Source organism: Theobroma cacao, chromosome 3, assembly GCF_000208745.1.
Source record: "Theobroma cacao cultivar B97-61/B2 chromosome 3, Criollo_cocoa_genome_V2, whole genome shotgun sequence".
Classification (NCBI taxonomy): domain Eukaryota; kingdom Viridiplantae; phylum Streptophyta; class Magnoliopsida; order Malvales; family Malvaceae; genus Theobroma; species Theobroma cacao.
The window spans coordinates 25,380,203-25,405,742 of NC_030852.1; the positions used below are offsets into that span (position 1 = coordinate 25,380,203).

General features: G+C 35.0%; 1 protein-coding gene across 3 annotated transcripts in view; it reads right to left on the reverse strand.

The window, feature by feature from the left end:
- The window catches only part of LOC18605030 (callose synthase 10), a 28,082-nt gene continuing 3,489 nt past the window's right edge, over positions 948-25,540 (reverse strand). The window contains exons 6-51 of one of the 3 annotated variants that reach the window (XM_007037799.2): positions 25,239-25,364; positions 24,226-24,315; positions 23,361-23,458; positions 23,141-23,258; positions 22,517-22,645; positions 22,076-22,152; positions 21,879-21,957; positions 20,672-20,764; positions 20,474-20,576; positions 20,181-20,304; positions 19,889-20,075; positions 19,744-19,796; positions 19,217-19,277; positions 19,008-19,089; positions 18,275-18,324; positions 17,878-17,964; positions 17,693-17,778; positions 16,865-16,892; positions 15,942-16,039; positions 15,764-15,845; positions 15,509-15,669; positions 15,268-15,385; positions 14,735-14,829; positions 14,546-14,636; positions 14,303-14,463; positions 14,092-14,201; positions 12,285-12,416; positions 12,060-12,128; positions 11,803-11,974; positions 11,295-11,406; positions 10,154-10,273; positions 9,017-9,132; positions 8,850-8,933; positions 7,767-7,879; positions 7,134-7,186; positions 6,849-7,025; positions 6,706-6,753; positions 5,429-5,587; positions 5,082-5,195; positions 4,898-4,986; positions 4,577-4,735; positions 4,320-4,422; positions 3,646-3,765; positions 2,128-2,178; positions 1,810-1,992; positions 948-1,461 (exon numbers count right to left, since the gene is read on the reverse strand). In XM_007037799.2, coding sequence (XP_007037861.2) covers positions 1,225-1,461; positions 1,810-1,992; positions 2,128-2,178; positions 3,646-3,765; positions 4,320-4,422; positions 4,577-4,735; positions 4,898-4,986; positions 5,082-5,195; positions 5,429-5,587; positions 6,706-6,753; positions 6,849-7,025; positions 7,134-7,186; positions 7,767-7,879; positions 8,850-8,933; positions 9,017-9,132; positions 10,154-10,273; positions 11,295-11,406; positions 11,803-11,974; positions 12,060-12,128; positions 12,285-12,416; positions 14,092-14,201; positions 14,303-14,463; positions 14,546-14,636; positions 14,735-14,829; positions 15,268-15,385; positions 15,509-15,669; positions 15,764-15,845; positions 15,942-16,039; positions 16,865-16,892; positions 17,693-17,778; positions 17,878-17,964; positions 18,275-18,324; positions 19,008-19,089; positions 19,217-19,277; positions 19,744-19,796; positions 19,889-20,075; positions 20,181-20,304; positions 20,474-20,576; positions 20,672-20,764; positions 21,879-21,957; positions 22,076-22,152; positions 22,517-22,645; positions 23,141-23,258; positions 23,361-23,458; positions 24,226-24,315; positions 25,239-25,364 — 4,998 coding nt within the window. In that variant the 3' untranslated portion in view covers positions 948-1,224. The other 2 variants (XM_007037801.2, XM_018117339.1) reach the window with 2 other exon arrangements.

Here is a 25,540-nt window from a genome sequence, read left to right on the forward strand (position 1 = left end):
ACATTACAGCAATGACCCTTTCAAAAGTGAACGTAGATATTCTTTTTATTAATGCAACAGGGAAAAAAACGCAAAGAGATGAATTTGATCACGTAATTGCAAATGTTAATGCAAAAGTCAATGTATGAATATATGGCGAGGAAGAAGAAAAAGATGAGGAATGTTAATTACCGCCATGAATGGAAAGGTATCGTAATGAGAGGGATCCGACGGAGAGGGGACAAAAAGAGAGCGAATGAGATGGAGAAAGTAATAAAAGAGAAGAGAAGAGGAGAAGATATTCAGGAATGTTTGTTAATTTCGTTTGTGCATTGAACTACTTACTTATTTAGTATACACCGTTACGTTTTCCACGCTCAAATATTTCTGACCCGAGGGCGAGCCCACTTTTTACTGGCAAACTTCCTGCTCCCTGTTCATGGCTTTGGCTTTTGCTTATGTATACAAGCTTCTTATTGAACCATAACCAGAGGAAGGCAATGAGGTCCAAATAGCTTCGTTTCCCTCATTTTCCTCTTCCTGCTTGACCACCCCATCACACCAGGGTTTTAGTTGGTAGACAAGCAGGGTTTTCTTCCCTTTTCCCCTATTTCTAATCGAGAGCTAAACTCTCCTTTCCGTCCGACTCTATTAAGATCATACTCTCTTCACCTGATATCATGGAGGCAACTGAGATAGTTTGTGCTTACCTCTTAAATAATCTGCTTCTGATATTCCTCTTGGGATTAATTTGCTGTCATTGTTCTCTACTCAGAAGCTGAATCGACTCCAAAAAGTTCATCGTCCTCTCCCCCCATCATCTTATAAAAAGTATCACCTACGCATATAATCGTTTGTCTGTCCCTTTGCTTACATGGATTCCCCTCCGTCTCGAAGCATACAAATATTTTTAAAAAAAAAAAAATTCTTAAAAGGTGGTTCCCGCAAACGCAAGGCATATATCCGGAAACATAAAAACCCAAAACACTCATTCACGGATGCAATAGAGACATTCCTTAGATGAGCTCTGGGTCACTTAATGGAAACTGCGGAAAAAGGGATACAATCAGAACTCATCCATGCCCAAAAATAGTGGAAAGATGTTTATCTCATAGGAGCTACACTTTCTACAATTATCTATCGTATCTGTACATAAAAGAACCACGCTGGAGCTGAGAGACAAAACAATAAATAATAAATCTACACTGTACAAAAGCTGTGTATATATCCGGAGTGAGCACATGCTCATGTCTCTGCATTGGCCTTGTTTCCAGCAAGGATGAGGGAGATCTCCAGCCCACGGCTAAATGCTTGGTTAAAGAGAAGGCGAGACTGGAAGGTTGAAATGAATGGGAACCACGATAACACTGCTAAAGGTGCAAATATGATAGCTCCCATTCCAGCATCATAAAATCTGGCAAATTCCCGTACTGAATCCCACATGCCCAGACTCCTAACTACCTTCTTCCATGTTATAGCCAGCTATATACATCAACACAAACAAAAAATGGATTCGAGAAGGTTACAAAACAATTACATAACCATAGACAATGGTTTGAACTTAAACCAAAATGAAGCATCAGTATGTAAAACCAGCTTCCTACTCTACTCAGATAAAAGCACACTGTCGTGTTAAACAGGTTCCCGTATCTAGGAGACCACCACTTAAAATACAAATAACGGCGCATGGAATATTAGACTAGCAAGACCATGGCTTCCACAGTCCAAATCAAAACAAAATAATCAGAAAAACTCCTTTCCTATCAATTCAAAAATAAGCAATCCAAAGAACAAAATCCAATGCAGACAATAGAGCAAATTATAACTTACACATAATATGGTCCATCCAGTAGGAATGAAAGCAAGGATGCTTGCAAATAGGTCTGCAATTGATAAGTCAGTGAAGGCAACAACAAGGCATAGGGCAGCAACAAGTCCTATGGATATAACCCCTTGCATAAATCGCATCACCAGTTGGAAGTCAGTGGACTTCTTAGGGCTGTAGGTAAATATCTGCGAGCCAATAGATAATCGATCATTAAGCTACCTTAACCAAAAGGCCAATACATTCAAGAATTTTTTTCAAAAGGGATGGGCATCTTTGGAAGGTCGGGAAGGGTGATGCCCTTAAATGAAACCTATACTAACCTTGAACAAGAAGACAAATCCAACCAACACGACCCAGGAAAATCCATATATCTGGATAGCAAAAATAACCATCAAGAATCAAGTGGTAATAACCCAAGAATATATTATCTAAATCCTAAAAGACATAATTTGTACTGCAATAAAGTGACAATGCAATTTATATAATCAAGATCACCAGCATATCAAATTTTGTGGATAAGTCCATATATCCATATGGGCACAAACACACACAAAAACACACTGTTCATCAACATATGAAACTGTTCTCACTATATTTAATTTCTAGGTACCGTCATTAAGCATTTGATCAAATTCCAACAGCATTGATCGATTATATCCATTCACTGGTTCACTAAATATTCACCGACAGAAGCATGCTTTCATTGTGCTAATATACAAAATATCTGTAAGGAGAATATGAAAACCATTTAGTTTCATTACAGCAGTGCCCCAACAGGCACCTCCACAAGAGAAACTATGCGAAACAATGCAGGCTATTCATTAAACATACTCAACTTGCCTAGGCACTCCATTAAAGTTATTACTGACATCATTCTAATGAATGTGTTTAAAATACTTTTACTATTTTCCTTTTGTGTAATCTAAGTACACCTTTACTTAATAAATGAAGTAGGGATTCTAACATTTATAAAGTGGCATCAACATTCACACTAGGAGACCACACAGCACTAATGAAGAAAGAACCTATAATAACCTTAAAACATCATAATTCTTTGAGTCACAATTTCAAGAGAAGTGGATCTAGCTCTAGCCATGCTTGACCCTTCGATGAAAAGAAAACAAAATGTAAGAAACCATAAAAAAAGAATTATCTAAATTCTTATTCCAGTAAAAGACCTAGGTTTGCAAATAGGACATCATCGAGAATTGTAGATGATGCACGGTAAGCCTTCGACAAGCAATATGTATGCATGGAAGGATTTTTACAGTTATTCAGCCTGCCACTGGAAAGTTCTCATTTTGGTAAACAGAAATGCAATGAAGAATAACATCTATATCTGGATCCGAATGTACCAAGAAAACCTGTACTTCATAACCAATTTTGCAGGTGCATGAAAATATTCTTTGTAATGGCGTTCAGGAATTGTTCAATTTTATATATGCTTTGCTTGGTAGAACAGATGAAGAAAATAGAAGGATTATAAGGCTGAATTCCTAATTCATGTGTATTTAAGGAGGAAAAGACATAGATGCCCACTTCCTCCATGCCCCGCAAGTGGGATGGAGGCATTCTGTAGTATTGGAACTCAACTCACATTCTCCCCACATTTTTATCTCGCTAGTTCATTCAATGTGCCTCGATTATAGTTCATACACACATGTCAAAAAAGCATTCCCAACTTGAAATGGTTTGTTAAATGATAAAATGACAAGGGAGGAATAAATTGCCAGTAGGAGGAAAGTTAAAGGGAATCAGTTTCAATAACGCGCTTCATAGAATTTGTGAAACAAAGCCAACATATGTGAACCAGAGAATCAAAAGGGCAAGTTGCATACTGCAAGTGATGTATTTGATCCTGTAAGATGGAGTTTGTACACAATGCCATACTGAAACACAAGGAACCTTAAGCTTAATATTGTCTCCAATATACGGCCTCTCAGTGTTTGGATATGAATCTGCAGAAGAAATGTAACGCTTTCCACAATAAGAAACATAAGAAGAACAGCAGTTATCAGTCGACAAACAATGCCAACCTACACATAAAGTGATTCATATTATACCTAATGGATTGGACAAAGGTGGGAAAAAGGGCACTTGGCCAACAAATGAAAGGCGAGAGCTATGGAATAATTATTTTGAATTCAAAATGAGAAGGTAAAAATTAGAACAGAGAAAACATTGAAGCAACTTTTCAAGTCCCTCATTACATAATTGTGGGTACAGAAGAGAATCTAGCACAGAAAAGCTCCTTCTGAGAATAATTGTTTCATACGGTTAAAAGAAAATTAAACATCTTCAACAGGGCATGAAAAGTACAACATGATTCAAGAATAGCTTGCTAACAATTTTAATTAAACTTTTTTTCAAAAAAAAAATCCTCTTTAGGTGAATAAAGGTAAAAATTTTGAGTAAAAAATAAAGACTCCACACAAGGTGTTGCAAAAAAAAAAAATGTCAAATGCTGAGAAACTAAATGAGAACTAAAGAACTAATTGACATCACAACAAACCTGTTCTTCATCCCACCAAGACTCCCAGCTATCATCTCCCTTCACCCCAACTCCACCTTTATACAGAAGCCAGCTGGTCCAATCATCAAAATCTTCCACAGTCCTGTTCATCAAATCACAAAAGTATAACCACACAATAGAAACCTAAGGCAACAGTACAGTTGCAGTAATTATACTCCAATGACATCTTATAATTAATTCTGCAAAGGTTGAAGATAAAAGCTACAACAGCAAAACCTATGTGCTATGCTACTTACTTTTGCCATTCGAAACCGGATGGATTAAATACGTAAGGGGCAAACAGCCATGAGATGACAAGGAACCAGCTGCTAAGAGTAAGCAAAACAAAAGAAACAGCACCCCCTTCTGTGTAACCATATGCAATGTATACAATGAGAAGCAATGCCACTTCAAGCCTGAGATAAATTAAGTTTGAAAGCTTCAAAATAAAAGCAGATGTGATCTTTAATATAAATAACATCAACCCGGCTCGGTTCCCACTGCCGCTTCAACTTTTCCTTGTGACAAATGATATTAATTGATACTTTCAGATTTTCAACAAGAAAGTATTCACTTACGCCTTAACAAAATGGCTTCTTGAATAAAGCCTGTAATTTTCAGCAAACTTGATATGACGTACCACAAAGCCTCTACCAGTTGCTCTATACTGTTGGGGCAATTTCAAAAAATGAAAATACATCAATTAAATTAGCAAGACAAGAAATACAATTGATAAATATACGACTAAAAGCAAACCCATACTTTTGCACCACCATGGAGAATAGTACGTCCAAAATAATGAGTTCTAGTTCCTAAAGAGAATGTGAAGAAGACAGAACATAACTGAAGTTGCATCGTAATAAAACTTAATACAGCCTGCATATCAACCAACCAAAAGACAATTAGAATAACAAAACCTATACGGTGCTGAACATATTAGAACCAAAAAAAAAAGATAGAGCAGCTTAACAAGGACAATGAAAATAAAAAATGTAAAAAGTTTAATGCATAACTTATTAAAAATAGCATAATCCAGAATAATAAAGTATGCAAGGCAACACTCCTAAACTGAGAATATCAATATACATATGAAAATCAGATCAACAAACCTTCAGCAATCCCATTTCAAGTATAAAACCCATTATCATAGGGACTGCAGTAAAAACTCCAATCTGGACCAAGAATTGAGCATTCAGAGCTGCATCCAATGCTGTATTACCCGACATTCTTGCTTGCTTAGCGATTGCCTCGTCAAGTCCAGATAAAGCCTAGTTGAATTGGACACAAGTTGACAAAACCATCAGTACTTAACAGAGCAGCTGCATCAGTATCATGTGCCAATTAAGCCCATTCTATAGTTGAGGGACCAACTCATGTGACCAAATACAGTTACAAACAAGTATGTATGAAGCACTGGCTTGCAAAATAAAACCAGATAAAACCAAAAACAAAAGTTATTTGTGTGCCTAAACATATTGAAGTACATTCTTTTCATTTGAAAAGCATACTTTTCCACCCTGATGGATAGATTTTTTGTTCTATATGGTGGCTTTCGTTGGATAAATGATTACCCAGTGCCCTATAGATCTCCAGAGCTAACGGCTGCAAGAGCAACCACTAGATGCAATACAACCAAGATTTTCAAGAAATTTTGACAGAATGCCCTATCCATGGGATAGTTGTTTGCGAACCAAGCCAAATTTTCAATATTTCATATGCATCCTATAGAATGGAATTAATTGGCTGTCAAGATTCTTTAATGGGGATGGGCTTGCTAAGGCCAAAGCGAATCACACTGAGAATTTTATAGCCTGGATTTGACTCTATAATGGTGTTTCCTTGAAGGTAGGTTATTGTTCCATTAACTGGGAGGCAACGAAGCTGATAATGAAGAATGAAGTTGGCTGCTTTCGGGGGATGACAATTTCCAATAGTATGTGCTTTAATGAGTTGTCGTTTATGGGCTAAGGATGTTTGACAGAATGACTCTTCAATTTCTTGGGAAGCCCTGTGGATTGTCTTCTTGTTATCTGATCGGTTTAGCCTTATTAGACTTAGATTAGTTAATTTTTTGTAAGGTATTGAGTAACAAACTTGGAGTTGTCCTTTTGGGATGGTTCATATTGGCTATGTGTTGGGACCTATTTTCATTGATGTCTGTATTTCAGCTATTTATTAATAAAATTACTTCTGCTTTTCAAAAAAAAGAGAAGAAGCTTTTTTCTTTATTTTTAAAAATTTTGCACAACATAAAAATTAAAAGAAACTCAATGAACAGTTTCATCTTAATTACTAATTAACTAATTTGCCTTCTTTATGAAGAAAAAGTTAAAAAGAAAAGTAACATATTAAAAGAGCTGAAAGGGAAAAGAAGAATTTTGATTACCAGATAAACTCTTCCATATAAGAATATATAAACTGTAAGGACAGTCATCTGCATTCATGAAAATTATTATCAGACAAGTCTGATGAGTGGCAATGTAATCCAAATTTAGAATGACATAGAGATAATATCATGAGCGATCATACCATTGTGCAGACATAATAACCAACAGTCGTGAAGAAGAAAGATAGCATTCTAAAGAAATCAAAAAGTTGTCCAAGCCGGTATACATCTCTACTTAGGACTTGCTCTCCATTTCCTCCAGCAACTTTCCCCTCAAATAAAGCAATCTGGTTCAATCCAACATCTCTTCCCTTTCCAACCTGCATTAAAATGCAGAATCTCAAGAAACTAGATAAAGATGGGTTCAAGAGAAAAATATGATGTACTAGCCCCCTGCCAAAAAACAGATAATGAAAAGAAAAGCAAACCTGAATGTATTCATGATGGGTGATGTTACCCTGCCTCAATGTGGAGTTGAACCCTGTGACAAATTTTATTTAAACATCATAAATTGGCTGAAAAAAAAGCTTTAAGCAACAATGTTAGACTCCCTTTCTCGGTTTGTACTGGCTCTAGGTAAATTTTTCACGTTGACAATCTCATTAAGACTACAGATATGTGTTAATTATCATTGCAGGTCTAAGAAATTTTAATTCATACTTAGTTGTTACAGGCATTAGTTTTTGTTTTGTCTGAGTGGCTTGGGTGACTCCAGTTACAGTGATTGATTCTCAAATACCCGGAAAGGAAGTTCTGACAAAAGAAGAAAGGAAATATTGGGAGGGTTTATTTTTCAGTACCACAGACACTTGCCACCAAGAATGAAATCCCAATATTTAATTTCCATTTAAATAGCATAATCTTCTCTAAGTTCCTATTTGCATTTTTCAGATGGTTTTAGGTGTGTATTTTGTATATACTTCTTCTGTACCAGGTCTGCTAGGCCTTAAAACATAACTGCAAAAAGAAATGCAGAAGAAAAGAAACTAGCTGAAGTAGTTGGTTGAAAAAACTGTACACTTTAAAAATGGAAACCAACAGTTGCCATCCTCCAAGCTTACCTGCATATATGTCTTCACTAATATTGATAACACGTGATGCCTTACTAATCCCTCCTCGAGTTATATGAAAGATTCGATCAAATACATCAGGATGCCCATAATGCATACGAACTCTGCATTTTTTTTCCACATGAAAATGGACATAAGTAACGTGCTATAAAATTCCTTCTAAGACAGCAGATAAGTGCAGGGTGACAAACAAGCTAGAACCTAACATAATGGCTCATAAGAAAGCTCAAGCAAATCAATGGAAATTACAAAATTCTTATGATTAAAACAAAAAGCCACTGCCCAGCACTCAAGTAAGATATTATACATTAAAATAATGAAAGCAATAATATAAATAAGTGTAAAGACACTTTTCCTTGAAGAATAACAATACAAAGACAGAATGAAACATGTGTTAAGACACTTTTTCCTAGAAGAGTAACAAATTTAAGAAGACAAAATAAACAAAGCTGAACACTAGGCCAGGCAAAAGGTCCATATATCCAGGTGACAATGAGTATATTTCCTCAATTTCAAATACCAAAAGGGGAACAAACAATAAGTAAATCAGCAAAACTAGATATGGAACCAGTACTAATAGAAAAAAAGTGGTAAAGTATCTTTCATGTTCAAAAATTCTATGGGTGAATTTTTACTTCTTCTACTACCAGATAATAGGAGCACCATGTCAAACATATGAGTGCCGAATTTCACTCTCTATTGCAGCCATCCTTCTAAGCTCCCCAGTGTTGCACAAGAATCATTTACTGTCTTAATAAAAAATAATATACACTTACAACTGATATGACCAAACAGATTTTAAAGTAAAGCCTATAGCTGCAAAAAGATAGTGGAGGAAACTGAAAACGTTTAAACTAAATCCTTGCTTGCAAAGAGGGTCCCCTTGACTGTAGAATATAAGGACCTTAGCAACATGACATGTTCACATTGAATTCCTCTTTACTGTCAACGCTCCCACTACTAACAATTCTTTTCGATTCTTCCATTCAGTTTTGGGCAATAAACACAAATGACAAGTTCAAGAGTAGAAATATAAGCAAATCAGGAGTTGCCTTTTATGGTAAATATACTCACTTTAGAGGACTTGCTAACACGCGCTGGCCCAAAGTAACAAAGCTAGTCTCCTGATTAGACATGAACCAGGCTAAAGATGAGACACTGCATGTACACATCCACATCACGATGCGTTAGGAAAATAAACAGCAAAATAAAATTTATTTCAATGGAAAAGCAACACAAACCTTCCTGTAAAAACATGCTCTCTAACACCAAGAATAGTTGGAGGTCGAAGACCATGATTTCCTCGAAATTCCTCAAGAAGATTTCTCATTTTCATTGCCTCCTCCAGGTAGTTGTCCTACAGAACAAGACAAGGGCAGGTCAGCAAACAGATTACTTCTTAAATCATTCTACAATGCCACAAGATGGATAAAACCAACATGAAAGCCAAGTGCTGCAAGGTATCCACGGAAAAGTAATGCAACAACTAACAGGAAGGAGGACTGAAGCATGCTAGAAACAACAAATGAAAAAATGATATAAATATATGAAATGCTGGACATCCAACAAAATTAGAAATCCTTATGTTGGCTTAATTCAGCTTCAGCCTTCGTTAATAATAACCAGCACCTTATCTGGATAGCTTCCATGAAATATAAACATTCACAAAAATAAAACATGTTCCTGATGTCAGACAAATCCGAGATCCAAATCCTACCAGGCAGCCATGGAAATCAAAGCTACTGTATTGAGCACAAACTAATACCACATTAATAGAAAAATTGGTATTGATGTTCATTTTTCCTTGGGCTGTAAATTATTAAATCATCTACCAGCACCTCAAATAAAATGCAACCTTGACGAGATTAATTTTAAGTAGATCGAGTCTCAAATCCAACCGTAATTCACACAATCTAAAATTGCCAGACACCAGTTTTATATTAAGTCCAACATTCCTGGCCATCACCAAGGACTCATAATCATGATAAAAACCACAACAACAGCCAGTGACAAATCCCACAATAATGCATACTAATCAGTTAACCAAAAATCCCAATCAAGCTAATAAAGTACCCAAGCGAGCACGCCTTAATAATTCAGCAATCAAAAGTCCTCAACACGATCATGTGCAAATCCTTTTTGCATATTCCATCACATTAAGAATATATAGAGAAGTGGAGCTAGTGCTCTCTGGATACAACAAAACTATAGAAAAACTCTTTGTTTTTTACACTAATGCTAAAAACCAACAGGAGAAGACAGAAAAAGCATATATAACAGCTTCCAAAGAAACTCACAAAGATGAAGATTAAATTACATCTTTTTAATTGCAAATAAAAAAACTAGAACTCATAAGAATGCGCATAACATTTAATTACCTGATTCATGTCAATAGTTTGGATAGCTTCCCCACGAGTGAAAATTATAGCATGGTTCTGGTTTTCAGGTTTCCCTTCTCCAAGCTTTGGGTCTCCAGGAAGTTTAATTGAATACACTTCCTGAATAAAGAAAAAAAGAACAGGGGATGAGCTCTTTCATTACACTTTACCACAGCTATGAGCAAAATAGCAGTGAAAAACAAATCTCATCAATAATATTTTAGGAGAGAAAATAAAACTGTAAAAAAATTGTATAATTAATAGAAAAATAAACAGAACAAACTATAAGCACCAGCAAACAACTATATGGCAATAAACTAGCAGAAGTAATTAAATGCAAGAAGTATATCAACAAGAATTCCTAGACTAGGCACTATAAAGGCCTCATTAAAAAAAACCTATCATGGCTAGCGGGGGAAAAATAAAACACATTGTATTAAGAACGCATTTATTAATACCACAACATGTTAATCAACTCTATGGCAGAAGCAGTTCAAAAAAAAAGTGTGAAAACATTCACAAAACAGAAGAGCACAGAGAAAAAGAAAGACACATGCTAAAACATTACAAGTATGTAAGCTGTCATTTTCGAAGTAACGAGCTCAAAAAAGTTGAAACAGATTCAAATTTTGTACATATGCATAATGTCAAATTTAAATGAAGATAAGAAAAATAGCCTACTGACTTCTGAGGCCAAAATATGACAAAGATAGCGGCAATCTTGGAAGCAAACAGAAAGACACAAACTCCAATCTCAACAATAGCTATTTTGAAAAGCCTCAACACATTATGAAAAGAATATTATTGCATTTTCAGTTTAGCACCATGCTTACTGTATTTCCACCATCATTTGAAATTAGAATTCAAAAAAAGGATTTTTTTTCAAATAAATTCTGCCAATGTGCAACGAATGAATGAGAAATCCACATGATTAGAGATTAAGCAAAAGGACATCAAACCATACACAAAGATGTTCCACGTTGAATTCAAGTCATCCACTATCTTGCCTCAAAACATTCATGTAGAAGAATAGTGGTTTCAAAATATTCATGTAGAAGAATGATGCATTACTGTGGTACTGTCAACCCATTCCAAACAAGGATTTTAAACAAAGACAAGACTAAAGAAGTCATCATCAAACCTGATCTTTCCCATTTATATCAGCTTTGACGAGCTTCGAATAAAATTCCCTTTTTCCTTCAGCTCCAACATTCTCCTCTGCATGTATGAAAGCAACTCGAAGGGCTTCATTCCTAATGAAAAAAAAGAAAACAACAATGTCACAAAAGCCATGACATGTAACACTTAATCAAGGATCCTGAGTACATTATAGAATTTAAAATTCATGCAGACAGCAGCATGAAGATGACATGGTATTAAGAAATGGCATGATGACAATACTAATAGCAACAAATCTCTTTTAGTATCTGAAAGACAAGCAAGCCTGATACTTTGCACCCAAGTTTTGAATGAACCTAACATTGTTCACTACTTGGCAACTGAATTTTAGTTGCACAGCCCAGTGGGCCATTTGAATCAACCTTATATTAATTTATATTAGGAACTATTACTCTGCTTCCAATTAACAAATAGTTGACAAGGTTGCTACGGATTGGATAAAATAGACCATTAGTTTAAGAAATTTATACCTCTGTAGCAAAAGAGCAATATCAACAGCCTCAGCTTTTTTGTTCTGCTTTTGTTGACCATAAATTTGACATGAAACAACATAAGTGAACTTTATATCTGCTTGTGCTCGAGCTTCAGGAGACAATTCAAATCCTTCAATTGTCAGTGAGTCGGCTTGAGAATAATCATCCACTATTAAACAAGATGAAATAGTGTGAGCATATCATGTCTTACCCTTATATAGTACAGGTCATTATAAAAAGTTTGAAGAGAATACCTCCCAAAGATCTCCGCTCTAGGTAACTTTGTAGCATTAATGCCCTTCTGTAATACATCATGCCACGAACTGCATTTCAAATGTCACTTAGGATTATTAGAGAGGTAACATATTGAAAGTACAACAGCCTTTTGACAATCTCACATAATACTAGAGAGATAAGAAAATTCAGAACGCATTCCATAAAAACGAAATAAAGGGCATTAATAATAAAATAATGCTAACCAGTCCTAGCAAGAGTCTGCCCTCGATAAGATGCCCAAAACCGAAGCTCCAATTCACTCGTACTTTCTTGAGCTTCTACATTCCCGGTAGACTTACCTTCATTAACCCGCTCTAAATAATTCTCCCATTCATCTAAAATCAGGAGGAGATGGACAGTTATCAGATAAAGACATCACCAAATATATATATATATATATATATATAATTAAAAAAACCCTCAACTGCATGCACAAGTCGCTCAGCAAGCAAACCTGATAACTCCACAACTATAATTAGAACCACAGCTAGGGATGGCAATGGGGTATGTTACGGGCAGGGTTTATAATTTCCTACCCCTATTTATTGCCCCACTCAGCCCCTGCCTGCATTGTCACTCAGGAACTAATTTGGTTCACAAAATCCAATTATGATTCCCACAACAGTGCAAGGAATTCCAATTTTCAATTGTTTTCCCAATTTTGAAGAAACTTCCACACTATTTGCTGTCAAATTAATTTCAAAACCAGAAACGTATCTCCAAACCCAAATTCAAAGTGCAGAGAATCATCTATCTTAGAAAATAAATTCATCAGACCACAGTAATTGTGTATGGGTGATCTTTAAAGTTCATTTGAATGGTTTATTCTAATCTTATATCCAACATGGCATGCTAAGAAACTTGACTGGGAAATAAGGAAATATTGAATAACATCAAGCAGTTAAGAGTAGGAAACAACACATATGCTGTTCAGATGCAAAAAAAGACCTTAGTATTTATTTGAAACACTGTATAACTAAGAGATGAAGCCTTTCAAGCCTGCCATCAACTAACTGACCAAAATGAACAAAGAAATAGGTAACTTCATAGTTTTGCCAAAATGCCTTGATCACTATAATAATTTCCAACCTATATAACCAGAAAAAGAAAAAGCCAACCCCACGCTCATATAGGAATGAGTGAAGGAAAAGAAAGAGAATGGAGGGATTTTAAAGAAAAAGAAAAGATTTATGACAGCCTTGTTTTGATAAGGTGAAAGGGGAAGGGAAAGGAATGAAAAGAAAATCATATGTTATTATGTGAATAAGGAGAGGAAAAGAAATGGCAAGGATACATTGATATTTACATTTACAACTATGCCCTTCTAATGTATAAGTATTTGGAAACGAAAGAATGGATAGGAGTATAAATCTTGATTCACAACGAAAATTTTAGCCCCTTTCCTTTCCCTTTTGCTTCCCCCCATTTGGGGGACTAAGAAAGATGGGGTTTTGAGGCAAAGGGAAGAATGATTGTTTGCCTCCTTTTATGACATTGTAACCAAATAAGGAAAAAGAGAGTTTCTATTCCTTTACACCTAGACTTAAGCCATACTACAGTTAAGATGGAACCCAACAAGAAAGCTAACAGACTCGAGATTTGTAGGCATTCAACGTTCATAATATGATAACCATCACATGGTACCATACACTGCCAAAATTTACTCTCAAATAGCCACTTAAGTCCCAGTGTGTCAACCATACAGATACTGAAACATAATCAACAATTTGGTACACAACAAAGGACTCGTAAAAGTAACATAACATGGAATGTGAAGGTCTAGAAGACATCTCCAGTAACACAACTGATATGCAACAGGAACATTTGGAAAAGCGATGTATATTCTTGCACGATACGGGAACACCAGCTGAAGATTCATTCTAGAAGCAATAAAAGGGGGATGGAAGTAGAAAGAGTCTGACTTAGTTCACATGTTAAAATATTGACAGACAACAACATTATGACAGGAAGAGATAACATCACTTCAGATAATAATGAAATGAAATATACCTGGAAAGATTTTCTGAAGGTAGAAAAGAGTAGATATTCCATCCTCATTTTCCTCCCGCAAATCTTTGGAGCTATAAAGCACAGTCTCACTGTAGTATGGGGTGAAGACACTATCCTCAAGCAACAAACAAATATTTAATTAGTTCGATAGACAGATAATCCTCCAGAAACAAATCTAAGTCGTTTTTCTGATAAATTAGCATCAACACACCAAAATGGTATCATTTCACAAACTGGCCTTGCTGAAGGCATGTCCATAAATAATGAATTACTGAAAAACTCCAATCTTCTCCTTGCTTCCAGATTCTTAGGAATGTTAGCTGCCGACTCCTTTACGGTGAGAAGAAGGTACAGTCGCTTCACCTGCTCCCGCTGTAAGAGAAAAAATGTACAAGTAAAGCAACAATAGTAAGCCGAAAATGGGAGACCATTATCAAGTTTGAAGGATGCTTACAATTTCTGGATCCTTGGGCCATTCTATTCTAGAAAACAGACGACCTTCATTTCTTGCTCTTGCCAAAATGTTCCATGTATCAAGCTGCTCCCTGATGTATCACATTAAACACTAAACGATTCAGAAATGAAAATCTATTTAACTATTACTTTATGTATACCATCAAAAATTGTGCATCAGACAATTTACCTCAAATCATCTGATAGCAGGTAATGCGTAACAGAATCATATAGTTGATACACAGCATTTGCAGCACCTTTTTCTACAGGTTTTTCATTCCTTAGCTAAATGAAACAAAGGTTTATCATCAGAATATGTTAAACTAGAAAAAGAGCATGATGTACAACTTTACAGACTTCACTACATATTAGTAACAGGCACATTGAAAATCAATTAATTATGCACAATATCTGATTATGAAGGGACATTGACATTGTAATATTGCCTTGTGACTGGTATACCAATAGATAAAAATTAAAAGAGCAATCAAACAAATTATACTGCAATACCAGATAAATTGCAAATATATTAATACAATTAAAAAAAAAACATTAATAACACCAAAATACCACTTCAATGATGGGAAAGACAAAGAAAAAGGAACAGGACGAGAAGTAAAAGAATAAAATGCAAAAGACACAGAGATGGCTCACATATTGTAACATAAATTTTAGCACCAGTGATTGGAATAACAAAATGATGCAAATAGGTTTTAGTATTACCAGCCCAAGCAATGCAGTCAATTTTTGCAGAACCAGAGGAAGCTTCTTCAGAACCAAGGTTATGACAAGTGAACCTTCCGAGATGCTGTTATTGATCTCACGGTATATCCTTTCAACCCTATCATAAACAAGGATGCAGGTAAAGGGCACGCTAAGTAATTGTGGGTAAGCTCTTAAATGTAATCCCTAATAAGATAAGACATCAATATATTAAAAGAAGCATGCAGCTGCAAAGACATACCAGAGTCTCCCTTCACCATCAACCAAGGAATGTAAAATTTTTTCAATACTGTAATAGCACTCCTGAACTGCATATGCCATATATTCATCCTTGCATATTCTATTCCAAAGATCAGCCTGTGTATCCTTGCAGTCAATAGCCAGATCGATAGCCAATAAGATCTGAAAATTTATTGCCCACGAACGTGAGAGAAATTAGTATAGAACCAATGTCTTTCAGGAGTTATTTGTTTAGTAAATATTTAACAGGTCACACCTTACTGCTTAGAAGAAACAAAGGCCACTGAACTAATTTTAGACTTCCTCTGTTGCTGGGAACTAAAAGCAAGTCCATCTCCCTTAAAATATAAAAAGTTGCAGATTGACCAATTAGTACCAGTCTCAAAATGAACATAACCAGCATGATAATAATAAAGCCCAACTTAATAATTTACCTGTTGCTGATATAGTCTTCTTCACGTAAGCTTTTGATTATCTCATTCCAAAACGGAGAAAATAGAGCTGCATGTGTCTTGTTCGTTTCCTGAGAAACCTGCTCAAACAAAATGAACAAAGCCAACAATAATAAAGACATTCTTACCACAAAAAAGTTCATTTTTTAAAAAGTCTTAACACTTTTAGACAGCATAACCCTAGGAAGAAATAGTATAGCAGTCAGAATTATAAAAACTTTTCAACCAGACCATATGACCAAGGAAGCATATGCAAATATTGGGTGATTTATTGTGAAAGAAGACCATCTTTCAAGTTTTTGTGATTGTTGCTCAATGTGAAGACAAAAAAATTGGTTGGAAATCTGAGAAGGGTAGAAACTCACAGTGCTAGTGGTTGGAAGTGAATTAGAAAAGGCTGGTGAAAGTCAGCTAATGTGTCTTTTCATGTGGGGAGTTACACTCTCCCATTTCGGCATGATTTTCAGTGCAGGGATGGACCTTCACAATATCAACTTCAAGAATTTTTTGTGTTGGCCAGAGATAAGGAGGCCTCAATTAGTGAGTTTTTGTCCAGCTCCAATGAAGGTTTATATGGAGTGATCAGTTTAAGCAAATGCCAATATTGTAAGCTTACGACGTGGAAAAGATCTTTGAAAGTTTTACATAGACTCAAAATCCAAAATTTACAAAGTTATCATGCTGGAACCACTTAATTATTCCTACATTAGCAATCGACCAGTTAAATTGATCTAAGTTATCATTCATGGATAAACCTTCATCAACTCACCCTAAAAGATTCATTTGCACACAAAGACAATCTAATCAATCAAGATTCTGCCCAGAGTAAAAATTTGTGAAGACACAATTACATTAATGAATTTAGAAAATTAGAATAAGTGAAGAAATATAGATACATGACCCACCTCAGGTGCTTGTCTGTCAAATGGCATCCTGCACAAGCACAAACAAGGGAAAAAAATTTAAAAAGAGATTTACAGGGAATACACATATATAATACACAAAAATATCTGAAATCATAAAATAGTCAGAAAATATTCTCTCATTGTCAAGCTAAGTACTTTCTTTTTTTTTTTTTTGGGGGGGGGGGGGGAAGGTGTTCAATTTTTATAGATAGTTAATTTGAAAGTTGAATGCAGCATAAATGCCTGGAGGCTGGAAGGGCTAGAGATGACATCTAGTGATTTTTCAACCATTCCAGATGAGCACCAAGTTGACAAGCAAGAGAAACAAGGAGCAGCAAGTTAAGGGGAAAGAGAGAGAGAGAGAGAGAGAGAGAGAATAAATTGAGGTTAGCCCCTTTTTTTCTTCTTTATTTTATGCCCCTTCATTTCTCAGCATTTAATTCTGGTTTATTAACTCCAGAACATAGTCTGCAAAACAATTAGGAGAGACCTAACAATATTTCATATATCATTATGTCTACTCCCCTTCTGTTTTTTAACAAGCCAATATGCCTTTTACTTCATACTTAGCTGAATCTTATATCCATAGTGATTCACATATCCATAGAGATTCATATCTCTAAACATATATGACACAGGACATAAGTATTAATAAATATCCATATCTTATCTCCAAAAATACATTTAAGGAACAAAAATGAAAGAAAAAAGAGAGAGAGAGAATTAAAGGCATGACTGATGAGATTCAATAAAGGGTCATCAAATCTGGTACTCCTACATTTGAGCCTAAAGCCTTATATTTAAAATTGCCAAGTTGTAAACAACTACCTCTTTGTTTGAGGCGTAACAAGATTCTTGGCAAATTCTTCTGGGAAGCTCTCAAAACGTTTATGCATCATTTCAGTTGAGCGTATCTGTGATAAAAGCAACATTTAGCAATAGTAAGAATAATAAGAAAAGAGATCAGACTTTTAGATTATTCCAAAGAAAATAGAAAAATGCCAGTTTAATACCTCGCCTAACCGAGCCCGTGCACCCATCACACCACCAATAATTGCCGACAATAAAGTGTACCATATGTGAATGTCCATGATATAAATCTGGAGACAAGGTGGAGAAAAAAAGAATGCCTTATGGTTGACAAGTTAAATACATGACACTTGTCCAAATTTTTTCATAATATATAAGGCTTTTTGAAAATAATCAGGTGAACAGGAGAAAGCCCATAGACTGGGACAAGCAAGAAAACTCAGGCACAAGCCCAAGTACAGAGCATTTAACATGAACCATTGACCTACTTGTTTTTAACAATGTTCCATGTTCAATTAGGTATATGTATAGAATGTATTTAGTCAGCCAATGCCAAGTTCCAATGGCAGGTGCATAAGCTTAAAACAGAAATGTACTCACAGCGATAACAGGACCCCACAGGCTAGCAAGAGTCAAGGCATTATTATTGTCTGTAGAAAAATATTACAAGACAGATTAATAACACATATAAACTTTAATTTGAAGAAGGTACACCCCAATGAAACATGAAAAGTAGTTAGAACTTTAAATAAAATAAAAGATCATATAAGAACTATTCGTATATTGATATATAACCTGGAATCTGAACAGCCAAAGAGAACGTAGAGGCCCATGAAATACAACCATATATGTTACCATGTGGCTAAACCTAGATAAGATATGACCCAAATATATAATGATAAAACATTTATGGATGGGACCTAATCATTGGTTGTAGACCACACATATATGGGTTGAATGCATGAGATATGCATCTTGAGGACACATTAAATGTAAATTTTATCTTCTCACGGTAGCAGAGGCCAAGTCTGATTTAAAATTTTGAGGCATATAGTCAATTTTCCATTTCCATACAGGCTTAACAAAAAAGATCACATTCTCAATCCCTACAGTGATTTTAACCACTTATTCACCAAATGAGACTCTCTAATTTATACAATTAGGCAATTAAGTTTGTGAGATAATTTAATTTTCATCTTCCTAACCTGTAATAGCAAAACTTTTACCTAATACAAAACAGTCTTTAAAAACAGTGCGAAATAAGATTCCAGTAATCTAAAGCTGGTGCTTTAGAAAACCAAGCCACCAAAAAACAAATGGATGACGAACATACTCTTTGAGACTAAATCATGCCAAGAGTACGGCAAATCTGGAAGATCGAGAATGGTATTTGTTGGTGAGACAAGTGGCCTAATCTGTAATTCAGTAAAGATCAAACATAACTAGTGTCAGATATTCAGATCTACAGACTTGAAAGCTGTCCACCATACACTATACAAACTCTATTGCAAAAGAAGGTGAGATAGCAACTAAATTACTTGCCTGGAGAAAGTAAGCAAATGTGAATTTACAAAGAAATATTACCAACCAGAATAGGACATATCTGCAGCAATGAAGAACAAAATTAAGGGGGGGAAAGCACTCACACAGACAATTATTAGAGGCCTTCTTTAAGTCATCAAAGCAACATCAAAAATTGACAAAAAAACATGGCCAACATCATACATTGCAAAAAGTATATATAAATGACGAAAATTTTGTTGACCAGCAATCTACTAAGGACAACCACAGCCATATAGTGATCAGTATAAACTCCAAATGAACAGGGCAAACAAAATCATCGCATCAGTTTCAGCCAAAGTAATGATAAATTTACATTGTTAGAGGCACCACAGAAAACAAAAAGTAAAAAACCTCTCACAAAAAATCAAGACAAGGAGCTGTATGAAATCTTTTGTTCCCAAAACAAAACAAACTGATGATGTAATAGATAAAATTAACAGAGCAAGCATGTTAAATGATCACATTACGCAAAAAACTCCTGATTTTAATAAAGCATAAAAATAAACCTGAAATAGTCAGACATCCTTTCATAAAGTCCACGCCCAACATAATATCGCTCCTGAAATGTGAAAATTATTGTATAAAATAAAATAAGTCATCCATTCCTTAATCATTTGATCATATCAACTAGGTAAGAAACAGTGAACAAACCTGATAAATCCATTTAAAAAACTGGAAGAATGATTGATCCGACATTTCAGAGAGGGCATGACATGCAGGAAACTTCAGTAACAAGCCAAGAACCACACGCAAGGCTGCGTACACACCCAATACAAGTATATATATCCGAAAATAGAATGAATTAGAGTTTCGATCATTTCTTTCCTCCAAAACTTTCCTGCATGTACGTAAATAAAAGAAGATATAAGTAGGATGCAAACGTATAACTGATACTAGCAACAAGAGAGATCATTTCAATCAAGAATTGATATCACGGACTTACACATAAACATAGGTTACAAACACAGAGGCCAAGCCACACCAAAAAAATCGTATAACCAGCCTGGAAATGGCCATGCCTCTTGCAGTGGTGTAAGCCCCAAACATGAGCAGGACATCTAAACAACCTAATCAAGCAGAAAAATAACCAAATGAACACATGGTTAAGCCCAAACATAAGCAGGTCATGCAAACAATCCAAATTAAAAGAGAATTTATACAAAAAAAAAAGAGGTACCAAACACGGATATTTTCTAATAATTGCAGGATGCACGTCAATAAGAGCCAACAACTTACTCTCTATGAAGTTCATAATAGCAAATGTAGGTCCAACACTAAGTAATATCTTAAAGGTATCCAAATTAATATGCCCTCTTCTGAATGCTATAATTGTCAATGCCTGCAGCAATAAGCAACCAATAAAATTTTCTACTCAAGATGAACAAACTACATGCAACATCAACAAGAAGTTATATAAGCAAGCAGAAAACCTACCTGGAACATCAAAACCAGAAAGATCCAAAGACGATGGAAACTTCGATACAAGTGAAGGAATGTTCGATGCTCAACAAAGGTGCTTTTACCGGTCTGCAAACTCAAAGTAAGAAAAATAGAAGAAACAACAATATCAATATCTAGTCAAATAATTGTTGGTAACTAAAGGCACATTAACTATCTGATTGCTAAAATATGCATTGTTCACAATATATCAGAATGAACCAAAAGTACAAACAATAGATGTATATAAAATTAAATTTAGTCTCATAACTCACACCAAATACAATGTAAAAAAATAAAAAGATAATAAAACATAAATACGTACCATCCAACAAGAAAGATTTATAAAGCCATTAAAGAGCATTTACAAATCATATAACCAACACCCATGCATTGCCTATTTTGTAATAAAATGGTAAAGGGGGAAAAAAATGCCAAATGAGACAATAATCCAGTACACAATGCGGATATAATGGGTCTGTAGGGGTAAAAAAAACCCTAAGATTAGAAAACAAAAAGAGTGTTTTTGGCAGTTCTTTAGTTTTTTCTTCACCTTCTGTTTGCACAGCAAAGGGGATTCGGCACCAAAATGCTATGACAGGCAAAGGGCTATTATAAGTGGATAGTCACAGTAAAGGATGACAATACGAGATCCAACATAAATCAATGAAGCAGCCGCAGGAGCAGAAAGAGTTACTGCATGCTAAGGATTATCAGAATGTTTACAACTAAAAGATTAGTATCTCATTTTTTTAAACCTACAAGCATAATTGAGAAAACAAGTTGAATTTAATAATTCAATATGCAGAGAACAACAGCTTTCACAGATTCATCCCCTTAAAATGTAAATTCAATACAGAAATTCAATCCCTCATCAGATTAGCAAACAACAACAATAACTTTTCCTAGTGCATGGGGTAATCTACATCAATCATATTTCACCATTATACTCCATTTAGAACCATATTCTGAGTACTATCAGTAAGTAGCTTAAGCCTATATACCAGAAATACAACTATAATTTCTATAGTTTCCATATAATGCATCTCCTACTCTCTACAACTGTCATGAATTCATTTTGTTCCATATTAAGATTTAAAATTCCAGTATGTAGACTTATAAGAGATTTTAAGTAAAATAAAAGGTTTAAAAGAACAAAACATATAGAGAGTAGTTTCGGTCAGAAATCATCAGCAGAACTTACCCTTTTCCACTTTTTAGGCTTCATCAGAAATGGAGAATCCCTTCTCATGGGCCAGTTCAATTCAAAGCAAGCAGGTGACCTGTACATATAAATACATATACACATATTATATAAATGAGAACAAAATTAGAAAAACTGCATATCAATGTGCCAAACTTCATAGAAATTCATATCCTTCAAGAGACACAGTAACAAACCAAAAGTATTCATTAAAATCATCATAATTCCGCCATGATGAATGTGCAGCTTTCCCATTACCGTTTCTAACTGCCTCCTGAACAAATAACAATAAAATCATATTAAATATTACTAACAAAAACATTTAGAGCATGTATATCAAAAGGAAAATCAGATTGTACTCAGGTCTAGTGTTAAGAGTAACCTCATGATGAATTTTTCTAAGCAAGCAAGAATCCCAGAATAATTCATAGTCAGGAACAGCACTAATTCTAGAGATAAAAGAGAAAGAACACACATACATGATTGAAAACGAAAATAGTAAAAAGCAAAGAGCATTGGCCAGGCTCAATGGAAGCACTAAAGACAACTTTCAGAACCAGGTTAGCATATATGCACTGCAAACATTAACATGATCGATAACAATAAGAGGATGGATAGACAGTACAGAAAGAACTGACCGCTGCCATTGTATCATATATAGGACATATGATTTGCTCAAGGAAGGACACGTAACCACCCTCAGCTGTGCAGCTCGAAGCAGGATTAGCTTCTCCATGATCCAATATTGCATCCAACTCTTTTGCCATCTGGAAACCAAAAATAATAACATTGCCCCATCAGCAATCAGAAAGTAAAATTTGAATACATAAATTAATATTTACTTCAAAATTTTGACAAATTCTCCTCACTTTCTCTAATATCATTTGAACCAAGAGAAAGAGACAGAGCAAAGCACTCTTCTAAATTTTCAAACTGAAGGTAAACAGAATTCAAATCCACTCAATTTTCAGGAAAGTAGACAGAATCACAAACTGATGCATGAGATGTTCCACTCCAAATCCAAAAATGGAAACAGTGATTTTGTACAGTAAGAAACAATAATATAAATAGCTGCATAGCAAATTACAACTTCCTTAATTAAATGGCAATACTAGTTTATCATGCGGAGATAAAATCTTTTTCTGTATTATGGCCAAAAAAAAGCACATGATAGATACAAATTAAATAGCATCAATGGAGGCTGAACAAACTCACATGGTGGAATATATAGCAAATGCACTCAGGAAGAAAAACAAACTCACATGGTGGAATATATAGCAAATGCACTCAGGAAGAAAACGGACATTTGCAGCTTCACCCCATATGAGAAAGTATAATGAAACCAGAAAGAGCTTCCTGTCCCTATTAATTGCTTCCAAACTGCAGGACACAAAGTAAGATTCAAACTAGTAACATAAATGAAAAGTACTCAAGTGTATCAGTACACAAAAAATTGAACTGTTTCAAGGTTGCAGCAGCAACCTATTCCATGCCAGCCGTATCCGCAAGTATTTGCACCATTTGATGTAGTTATCCAGCACTTTCAAGAAAACTTCATTAATTGCCTTCTCATCAATTTTCTGGAAAGATTGAAACATAATTAATAACAAAAAGGATTTCATCAGCTAACTCCAGGTTCTTTAAAATGCACAACTAAAAACAATAGCAAGAACACAACGCAAACAAGATTAGTAGATCCAAACTGAGTAAAGCAATACCTAACCTAACAGAGTATCTAAACCAATTCTTCCAATCCCTTGTTTAAGATGCTTTTTGGTAAATTAGGGTGAGCTTAAGTGCTTCGAAGGCACTCAATCCACAAAAAAAGGATTTAACAAATTCTATAACTTCATTAAAAAAAAATCAACAGTGATCAATTAACAGTGAAATAACACCCCTATAAATCTAGCCATCCAGATTAAAAAAAAAAAAACCTTTGCAATGCATAAAAATTAGCATGCTTACATGTAATCAGCTCAACAATCTCCAATAATTAGGCAGTAAGAGTTAAAACGCTTTCCATAGAAAGTCAACCTATTAAGGTTCAGTTTTCAAGGATATTGAAAAGCTAAGCATCCCATTGCCCATAACATGCAAATAGAATTTGATGCTTTAGAGCAAAGGCAGCTACATCAGGAGTATCCTTCAAGAATCCAATAACAGCAAGTGTTGTGTGCTATAAAGGCAATGCTATTCTGATTGTATGAATCAATATTTGACCAAGAGACATGACCAACAAAGAAAGGAAAAACACAGAACCAAAAGCCTCTTTTATATTCTTTTGAAAGAAAAAGGGGACAGAAAGATACCTAATCAAATAGTGACATAGATTATCTAAAGAACTTACCGGATCAGCTTGGACAGGTATGCCAAGTCGAGATTGTGCATTTGCTATAGTAAGAACAACATTCTCACGCTGGTTCCGTACATTATCTTTCTGCGGAAAAAAAAATGAAACATTCAAGTTAATCATCAAAGAAGAATTGGAAAGATGGTGATCAACTGATGGTGGAATAGATGAAATATCAAACACTTCATTAAAATTCATAGCATAATAAATACATATCAGTCAATACTTCAATATTTCTTAACAGTCCAGGTTATAATGAACATGAACATCCTTCTACAAAAGACAGACTAAGTTTGTATTGCATTCTACCAATCCAATGATAAATCATAAAGCCGATTTGGTCATCTACTTCATCACCATGATTTATCATACAAATAAAATAAGTTGAAATTTGTACCCAAAAAAGAACATAATATGTTGGAATGGTTAATTTAACATACACAGTATAAAGGATCAAATATAGGAGTCTATGTGAAAACTGCACAGATTATTAGATCAAGTGGCCATGCCAATCCTCCGCATTAAGTGATAACATTATCAGCTAGATAATCACGTTAACCTTCTACTTCCACTTCAGACATATGTGGCTCAAAGGCCCCAAACACTGCCGACACGACTGGTCATGTCAAAGGGCATCCCACCAGCCAATTCCACAATAGCAGTCAGAAGTCAGAAATAAGCTTCCAGACAACTGTTGCAAAGGCCCAGCAAATAAAGAATGCCATGTCCCCAAAAAAAAAAATTTACAACTCTTGATTTATGAGAGCTTTAGAATAACATGACAACTTGCATACATGCAAGATTTTCATGAACAATTAAAAACACAATGGGGGAAAGGGGGAAATACACTAACGAAGACAAGTAAAAAACAATACATAACATGCTAACGAGCCACAGTGGGAATGCAAATAATAGAAAGAGCAAGAATAATTCTACAGATATTGCAATTTTCACCCACAATTCAATATGCATTGAAATACTTTGTGTGTTGTGTATACAAAGACACAAACCTGAAAACCAAACACATACTCCAGAAGATCAAACATGTCTGGATCACGCTGTACAGAAATCTCAAAATTTGAAGGAAGCCTAGGAAAATGTTCAGTGTATCTGATTGCAGATATTGCACCTCTAACCTGGTACGATTAGCATAAAGAAATTGATCCATTTGTAGATTTAACCAAACAATACACACAGAAGAATACAGATTAGCACAGGAAACATATTTGAATGTAAATATAGTTCAGACCATAAATAAAGCAACAACAAATTTGTAACTATAAAACTTCTAGATCACCAATTTAATAGGAAA